Here is a 9,340-nt window from a genome sequence, read left to right on the forward strand (position 1 = left end):
GAGCTCCAGACCCGGTGGCTTAAACTCACACCTGGCATGTGTGCGTGCATGCCCAAGATCTCGAGAGGAGAATGGAGGAGAAGGGATTGTGACGTGACCATCCCCCCGGGGGGTGATTTCTCGCTTTCCATCTCTCTGATTCTCTGACTCCCTGTCTTTCTGGCAAGCGCACCCTATAGCGAAAAATCTCTCTCAAAAAAAAAAAAAAAAAAAAATCACACCAGGCGTGTGTGCATATGTGCCCAAAATCCCAGGAGGAAAAATGAGAAGGGATGCGGCGTGGCCATCCCCTCTGGGGAGTGATGTCTCACTTTCCCTCTCACTATTTCCCTCTCTGTTTCTCTCTGGTGAGTACATGCACCCTATAACAAAAACCTTAAAAAAAAAAAAAAAGGAGGGCATTTGGGCACATTGAGACAGCAGGGGTGAGTGCCCACGAGGAGGGGCCTGTGTGAAGGGGCAGCAGGAGGCAGCCAGCTGGTAGCCACAGAGAGAGGCCTCTGAGGAAACTGACCCTGCTGTCACCTTGGTCTTGGCCTTCCAGCCTCCAGAGCTGGGAGGACGTAACTCACTGTGAGTCTCCAGCCCACGGTATCCCTTATGGCACCCCTGGCAATACGGATTTCCGAGGGGATTGCTGTGCTCTTCCTGAGCCTCTGCCTCCTCCTCTGCCATTGCCCCAGCTTGTCCCTGGGGCTTGAACATCATCCGTTGACCAGATGGGGCTCCCCAGCTCTCCCAGGCAGGGATGGAAGGACATGAGCAAAAGCAAATGGGTCAAGTCTATTACGTGTGTCCAGCCTCAGACATGGTTTCTCTAAGGGACTTGTACTTAGCAGGGAAAGGCCCAGGCACCAGGGTCTTCACTGGAGAAGTCTCTGTTTCTTTTCCTTTTTGGCTGCCCGAGGGTACACGTACTCACCAGAGATCAAGAGAGAGGGAGAGCATTCTCCAGTGGGGCATTGTCACACCATGATCCGTTCTCCTCCATTTCTTTCTTTCTTTCTTTCTTTTTTTTTTAAAGGACTTTCTTGCTTTTAATCAAGTTCCAGAATGAGGGCACACAGCTTTGAAAAATGCTGTCCCAGCAGAAGATGCAAGGGTCTGTGTACAGAAAAGTATTTCTAGAAAACGACAAAGGGGCCCAACATGACCCTGGCATCTCCTTCTGCTTCCCCTCGGTGCCGCCCCACACCCAGAGCCAGGAGGCTACTTCGTCCAGCTGACTTTGGGGATGTCGTAATACTCCATCAGAGTGTCCAGGTGTCTGTTGAAGTCCTCTACTCTCTGCTTGTGGGTTTTCGATGCTTTCTTCAGGATCCTTTCCATTTGCCGCTTCTCCTGCATCTTCTCGAAGGCCGCCTGGACCGGGGTCCGCTTGTCCAGGCCCCGCCGCTTCTCTTCCTTCTTCTTGCTCGTCCCCATCACTTCCAGCAGCTTCGCCTTGTCTTTCTCCTTTTTCTTCTTCCGTTTGGTCACGCTGAGCTCTGCAACACCTTTTAGCTTCAGAGGCCCATTCTGGACCTGCTCTGTCCGCCATGACGCTCTGTACCTAGTTTACCGAGTGGACTGCCTCGTCCACTTCTTCATCCTGTCGGAATTTGGGACACACATGCCCAGCTTTTTTTTTTTTTAAAGAACAGTTTCAGGGGGTCAGCAGGTGGCGTAGTGCTTAAGGGCATTGGACTCCCGCCTTTTGAGCCGTCTTTTGAGCCCTGGACCTGACAACTTGCTTTCTCATTTTCCCTCTCTCTTCTTTCTCTCTCTCACTTTGTCCCTCTCTGGTCAAATTAAAATAAATAAATAAATAAATAAATAAATAGTTGGGACCAGCAGTTAGCATAACGGCTATGTCGCTGGACTCCCATATAGTTGACCGCAGTTCGAGTCCCAGACCCAGTGGCTTAAAACTCACGCCGGGTGTGTGTGCGTGCGTGCCCAAGATCCCGAGAGGAGAATGGAGGAGAAGGGATTGCGACGTGACCATCCCCTCTGGGGGTGATTTCTCGCTTTCTGTCTCTCTGTCTCTCTCTGTCTGGCGAGCGCACGCACCCTATAGCGAAAACCTCTCCAAAAAAAAAAAGTTAAACTAGGGACAAACAGATAGCATCATGGTTATGTCACTGAACTCCCACATAGTTGATTGTGGTTCGAGTCCCAGGCCTGGAGGCTTAAAATTCATGCCAGGTGTGTGTACATGCATGTCCCAAATCCTAGGAGGAGAATAAAAGAGAAGGGATTGCAGTGTGGCCATCTCCCTTGGGGGGTGATTCCTTGCTTTCTGTCTTTCTCTCTCTCTCTCTTCCCCCAGCAAGTGCATGTGTCCTTAAAGCAAAAATCTCTCTTTAAAAAAAAAAAGAAAAAATTGGGACCGGCAGGTGGTGTGGTGGTTAAGGTGCTGGACACTTCCATATGGCTGACCATGGTTCGAATCCTGGACCCAGTGGCTTGCTTTCTCACTTTCCCTCTCTCTTTCTCTGTGTATCTCTCTGGTCAAATTAGAATAAAATGAATGAATGAATAAAAGTAAATAAATATTTCTTTAAAAAAAAAGAAAAGAAAAAATTAAACTAGGGCTGGCCCATAGGTTGGCAATTACATGAGCTGAGTCCTACATGACTGACAGTGTGGTTCAAGTCCTAGACTCCACAGCTTGAAAAGCAGAGCCTTATTTGTTGGGGGGGTCTTTTGAGAGGATGGATGGGGACACCTTATGACTTTATAGGCTAAGAGGTGAAGACCCACTCAGAGGTAAATACAGGTGGGCCTGGCTATCAGGGATAGTCAGGGTTGGCTGGGGAAGTTCTCAAGTTGGACTGGCTCCTCTGCATGTGCATGCCCAAAATGCTGAAAGGAAGGAGAAATGGAGAAGGGATTGTGGTGTGACCACTCCCCAGAGAGGTGCTTTCTTACTTTTCTCCTGTCTCTGTCTCTCTTCAGCAAGCACACATGCCCTCTGGCAAACTGGGGGAAAAAAAAAAGTTAAACTACATCTAGATCTACCCCTAGATATGAATCCCAAGAGAAATAGAAGCTTGTGTTCACATAAAACTTTGTACATGGCATGGGGTAGCAGGTGGCATAGCAGTTACATTGCTGGACTCCCACGTGGCTGACTACGGTTCGAGTTCCAGACCCAGTGGCTTCAAACTCACACCCGGCACATGTGCATGCATGCCCAAGATCCTGGAAGGAGAATGAGGGAGAAGGCATTGCAGCATGGCCATCCTCCCTGGTGTGTGTGGGGGGGTAATTTCTCACTTTCTGTCTCTCTGGCAAGCAAATATACCCTTTAGCAAAATAAAAATCTCTCTCTCAAAAAAAAAAAAAAAAAAGATTTATATATGAACGTTACAACAGAAGTAAAAAACTGGAAATGTTCCAAATGCCCATCAAAGGCTGAATGGATGAACACTATGAGATAGCCATATAATGAAATACTACCTGGCAACAAAATGAAATGAACTGGGGCCAGCAGTGGTTAAGGCATTGGACTCCCACATGGCAAATCGCGGTTCAAGTCCTCGACCTGGTGGCTTGAAAATCACACTGGGTGTAGGTGTGTGCATACGCAAAATCCAAGGAGGAGAATGGAGGAGAAGGGACTGTGACGTGGCCTTCCCCCTTGGGGGGTGACTTCTCACTTTTCCTCTCCCTGTCTCTCTCCAGTGAGCACACACACCCTTTGGCAAAAAACGTAAAAAAAAAAAAAAATGAATGAACTATTGATATATCATCAAGAGGAACGAATCCCATAATAACTGTGCTGGATGAAAGGACACATACACACATGGGCACATGCTGTGAAACTGACATGAAACTCTCAGAAACGGGAACTGATCTATAGTGATATAAAGCAGAGGGGTGACTGGATCTGGGTGGGAGTGGAGGTGAGATTGTGGGGGGTGTTACAAAGTGGCAGAGGGAATGCGTTGGCAGGGACGGGCCATTTCCTTGCTCACGCTGAGTCTCAGGCGAGCAAGCATGTCGACACTTGTCACGTCGTACTCTAAGTACATGCCGCTTATTGCACATGCACCACACCTCCACAGAACTCTTTTTTAAAAAGGAAAGAGACAGAAATAGATGTGACCTGGACCTGCTTCTGGCGCCCTCAAGGGGAGGGTGGGGGGGCCGCGGAACCTGGTGAGCTGAGGCTGGAAGGGGGACACTAGGAGGGCAGAGTTTAGGCACGCTGGGCGCTGGGCGAGGGCAGGGATGGAGCTGAAGGCAGGGAGCCTTCTGAAGTCTGCAGTCACCCTCCCCTGTGAGAGGCCGGCTCCACCTTATCTGCAGCCGTCTTCTCTCTCCCACATTCTTTCCTCCTAACAAGTTTCCAGCCCAGAGGACTTCCCATCGGGCAGGGCAGCGGGAGAGGCTGAAACAATAGCAGTCTGGACCCCAGCCCCAGCCCCCAGTCCGGCTCTCTGCACACGCTGTGTTAGACGTCGGTCCCGTCTAACTCATAAACTGAGGCTCTGCAGAGCTAAATGACTGGCCGAGGTTGCCCAGGTAACAGTGAGGCAGCCACCACTGCTCACAGGCACCCCGACTGGGAGCAGCCACCACTGCTCTCAGGCACCCCGACTGGGAGCCACGCTGGCAGGCGGATCTAAGCCTCTCCTCATCGCACGCTTACTTGGGACATCCCACCCCACATCAGGCACGTAGAAGCCACAGAGCCCACAGCAGACTGCATTGTTACTGTGGTCATTTATTTTAGATGCAGTTTTCTGGTTAGATTTGGGAGCCACGGTGTATTCATTTCTCCAGTTTCAAACATTTCCTTAAGCTCTAATAGCAAAATGACCCTATTGGTTGGAGGTCCTTTTGGGGAAGGAATGTGGGCTCCTTGTGACTTTGTAGGCAGAGAGGCAAAGACCCCAAAGAGCCCTATTCAGGCGTGCCTGGTTATCTGTGGCAGCGGGGTGAGGTGGGAAGTTGGACCCGCACTGGCTCCCCGCACGTTGCTGTGTGACCTCACTCAGCTTCAGTTTCCTCTTCTGTGACGCCAGGACACAATACCTGCCTGACGGAATGGCGATAGGTGCTCGGCTGGATGGGGTTCAGGCCTGTGCTGCAGGGAGACGTGAGGACGCAGGACTAATGCCTGGACGGACATCCCGTCCCGCTGGCCGCGTCGGCGCCCCCGGACTCCGGCTGTTTTCCTTCTTACCTTATCAAGTCACAAGTCCCTGAGTCACCCCCAACCCCCGCTGTCCCTGCCGCGCTTCCTGTGGCCCTCGCCTGCCCGCCCCATATTGTTGCCTGCCCCTCTGCATTCAGGGACGTTTAGTCTCCCTGGGCCTGGCGACGGTGAGCCGCTGGGAACAGGAACTGCACAGAGGCCCTGGTCATTCCCAGGAAGTGCACGTGGGATGGAAAGGGACGTGTCCCGCGGCAGGCTCTGCTGCCCAGCCAGGACTCCAGCTTCCAGCCTCTGCCCCCAGCCCCCACCCCAGGCAGAGGGCGGTACCGAAATCAGAGCAAGGGACGCCAGCCCAGCCTTGGGCTCCTGCTGGTCGCAGCGTTCACCCACCATTATGACAGACACCACCCCCACCCCATGTGCGCCTCCATGGTTTCTAGATGTGGAAGGACAGGGGTCTGGGGAAGGGCCAGCAGCCAGGGCACTGGAGGTGGAATGGACAGGAACACCTGCCCCAGATCTTTACAAAAGGTAGACAAATGGATCAGTACGTGTGCAGAGCCGCTGTCATGGTCGTGCCTCTGCAAGCCAGCTGAAGGCCTGCCCTGCAGGTTCAGCCCCTTCTGCCTATTTGGGTGCTGCCCCTTCCAGGAAGCCCTCCCTGACTCCACCAGACAGTATCAGGGGTGCTTTGCAGGGCCCGTGCTTACCGCGTCACAACACTTGTCACACCATGATCCCAACACCTGTCCCTGAGACCTTCCCAATGGAGAGACTCGGGCTGTCTTTTCCATCTCTTCCTCCACGCAGCAGGCTGTACCTCTTCGTCAAATGAATAAGGGGAATTCTACAGGTTCAAGTCCCCAACTCTCCCCTCAGAGCTAGGTGTTCCTGGGTGAGTTTGTGTACCTCCCTGGACCTCAGTCTCCCCTCTGACAAACGGGAATACTATGGCTGCCTAAAGCATCAGTTGGAAACATTTGGGGAGAGCGGTCCCCTCCCTTTCCACTCTGTGCCCCAGGCCGGGCAGAGGGGTAGCTCTGGCTTCGCGGTGGGAGACGGACCTCACTACCTCACCTGAACCTGGCTGCCGCCCCATCCCCTGCTCTGGTCAGGGCTCCTTCGGGACTCCCAGGCCTGCTGTTTGCCCTGGGGCACGTGCCCCACAGGAGAGGCCCACCTCATAGCAGGGACAGCCACAGCTAGGTGGGCTCCAGTCACACACCTGATCTCAGTTACTCTCCGCACCCTCCCCGGAGCTCCCAAGAGGCCCCAGGGGTGGCGCTCCTGCCCACGCGCCTGGCGTTCTGGCCCGAAGGAAAGCCCGGGAAGCAAGAGGACTCACTGACGGCCAGAGAGAAGAAACGAAGGGGTGCCCGGCTGCCCCCGCTTCTGAACCTGATCCTGGGGGTGGCCATAGCCCCTGTACCTAGGTTGGAGCTGAAAATGCAAAATGCATACCGTCATCCTGCCTAAAGAGGGTGGAGAGGGCGGGACTTGGCCAGGGTGTCCACCCGTTTCATTTTATAAGTTCAAGCAGGAGAAGAGGCCGGGAGAAAAATCTGCTACTAATAAGGAAATCAATTAGTTAGTGTGCGTGTCACGAAACGTTTCCATAAAGATCTGCCTCTGGGCTGCTTTTTCCACCCCCTTTAATTCTTTCCCCCGAAGAGATCTGGCTGGGGCCTGGTCACGTTTGCAGCATCCTCCCAGGCTCCCTGTCCGAGCGGCGACACGGCGGCATCTGGAGCTGCTTACCGACAGGAAGACTCTGCTGCCCCTCGGCACCCCGGCGCCCCTCCCCGGCCACTCCCACCCAGGTCCGAGAGGAAGAGACTGAGAAGACGCCGCATTGCCCTCCAACACGGACAATCTCACACACACACACACACTCGAAATCACATACAATCACATACATGCAGTCACCCACATGTCCACATGTAATCATATAATCACACACAACGTACTCGGACAGCCTGAACCGCACACAGACCCGCAAAGCACGATCATCTACATACATGTACAGGCACACTCACCGCAACACGCACACTTAGACATTCCCTGCCACCTCTCCTCATACACGCATAGACACACCGCATACACAGTCACACACACCTAATCACATACGTACCCCTCACACATGCCATCACACTCACCCTGACCCCATACAATCACACGCAGCCACTCACATGGCCACAGATCTACCTAATCACCTACAGTTGCACACACAAACACATTCACGCAGGACCAGTGGGTAGCATGGTGGCTAAGGCGCTGGACACTCCCACATGGCCGACACAGTTCGAGTCCTGGACCCTGGTGGCTTGCTTTCTCACTTTCTCTTTCTCTCTCTCATCAAATTAAAATAAATGAATGAATAAATAAAAATTAAATAAATCTGAAAAAAAAAAAAACCACCCACGTTCGCTCGTATACTTGGTGTGAGAATCCAAGAACGAACTAAGATGGTCTTTGCAGTCTTTTTTCCGGACCCCACTCACATTACCTGTGGGGAAACTGAGGGCCAGAGACATGGCCCAGGTTGCACAGTGACGCTTCTCCACCTTCCCCATCTAAGCAAGATGTCTTAGGGCAGGAAATATTGATCAGGGGATGATCCAAGGCTGAGGAAGACCGGAGAGAAGAACTCGCCTGAAGTCTAACTCCCAAAGAACTTTAGACCAGCAGATGGTGTGGTGGGTAAGGTGCTGACACTCCCACATGGCCGGCCATGGTTCGAGTCCCAGACCTGGTGACTTGCTTTCTCACTTTCTCTTTCTCTCTGGTCAAAATTAAAAATAAATAAATAAATGAGTAAATAAAAATAAATACTTTTTTTAAAGGTACTTCAGTCTAGAGCTCCTAGTGGGAAAATGCAAAAATAATAGTCAGGAGGGAATTCACAGAGCCCCGTAATTCCCCAACTCCCACCCAGCCTTGGTTGGGAGGCACATCTGGCTTCCTGAAACTTGTCCCTGCCATTCACTTCCTGGGTCACCTAAGGCAAACACAGTTTTGCTGTGTGCCTGGAGCAAGTCCCTTCCCTCTCTGGGCTCTAGCCTCCCCCTCTAATCAGATCTCTAAGGCCAAACAGCAGCGAGCCCCTCTGGTGAGCTGGTGAGCAGGGTGGGCCTGTGCGGTTACCAAGGCAGTGGCCTGGAACTTGCCCCTGAGACCCCAGGCCTCCGGGTTCGAGGGGAGCAGAGCATCGCCCCTCAGAGAGAGGGGTCTGAGGGGGACTCAGCCTTTGTCAGGCCCAGCCCAGGGAGGCCAGTATTTGAAATATTCTTCTGAACAGTGGAGAGACTCTGGGAGGTCTGGGGGCGAGCTGGGAGGAGGGACACGGTTGCCCAGGAAACCACATGTTTTCACTCTTCCCAGAGAGGGGGAGCCTGGGGTGCACCCGAGCTGGGGGGATGTGTGCCCTAACTGAGGGGAAAGGAGGAAGCCAATGGCTATGGGGCTGAGAGAGGCTGGAGGGAAATGTTCAGGGACCCAAGGGGCCTGTGGGCACACAGCAGACCAGAACTGCCCGGATCCCCAGGCCCAGCCCCAGCCCCACTGAGCGGGGAGGGCGGGAGGTCGCATGCAAGAGGGGGAGAGAAATCTCTGTGATTACCCAGCTCCTGGCCTGGGGACACCGGGAGGGGTCAGGGTTGCCTTAGGAGAAAAGGTCGTGGAGCCAGGCCTGGCCCTCGGGGGACCTCGCGTCTTCACCCAGAAGACGGGGTGTGAGCGGCTGGGGCAAAGGAGCCCAAGGCCTCTCGGAACTCCAGCTCTGTTGAGGGAGGCCGCAGCCCGGGCTTTTGTGACGGATGACCTCGGTTCAGATTCCAGTGGCCCAGTTACCGACATGGTCTTGGCCGAGTCATTTCCCGGAGCCGCAGTGTGCTGACTGTGAAAAGGGCAGGAGGCCAATGAACGCTACGTCACGTATCAGTCATGTAACAGGAAACGTGGTCCTTCGTCCCTGCCTTAGGGAGTAAGTCTTCAATTGACCCCAATAACCCTCACCCCCCCACCCCTCATCCTCCCACTCCCTCCCATTCCTCCCATGGGCCTCTAGGTGTTGCCTGTGCTGGGCTCTCTGGCTTCCTCCTCTCTCCTTCTTCCTAAGCTCCCAGGTGAGCTCAGACGCCCCCGCTGTGCCAGGACCCCCCACCACTGCCCGGTTCCTGCCCCCAGCCTCAG

General features: G+C 53.5%; 1 protein-coding gene across 1 annotated transcript in view; it reads right to left on the reverse strand.

Moving 5' to 3' along the window:
* Positions 1-1,114: 1,114 nt before the first annotated feature.
* The window catches only part of LOC102487987 (protein FAM32A-like), a 10,093-nt gene continuing 1,867 nt past the window's right edge, over positions 1,115-9,340 (reverse strand). The window contains exons 3-4 of the mRNA XM_006153509.3: positions 4,985-5,077; positions 1,115-1,552 (exon numbers count right to left, since the gene is read on the reverse strand). Coding sequence (XP_006153571.1) covers positions 1,210-1,552; positions 4,985-5,077 — 436 coding nt within the window. The 3' untranslated portion in view covers positions 1,115-1,209. The remainder of the gene's footprint in view (positions 1,553-4,984; positions 5,078-9,340) is intronic.

Source organism: Tupaia chinensis, unplaced genomic scaffold, assembly GCF_000334495.1.
Source record: "Tupaia chinensis unplaced genomic scaffold, TupChi_1.0 Scaffold000377_2, whole genome shotgun sequence".
In the NCBI taxonomy this organism is placed as follows: domain Eukaryota; kingdom Metazoa; phylum Chordata; class Mammalia; order Scandentia; family Tupaiidae; genus Tupaia; species Tupaia belangeri.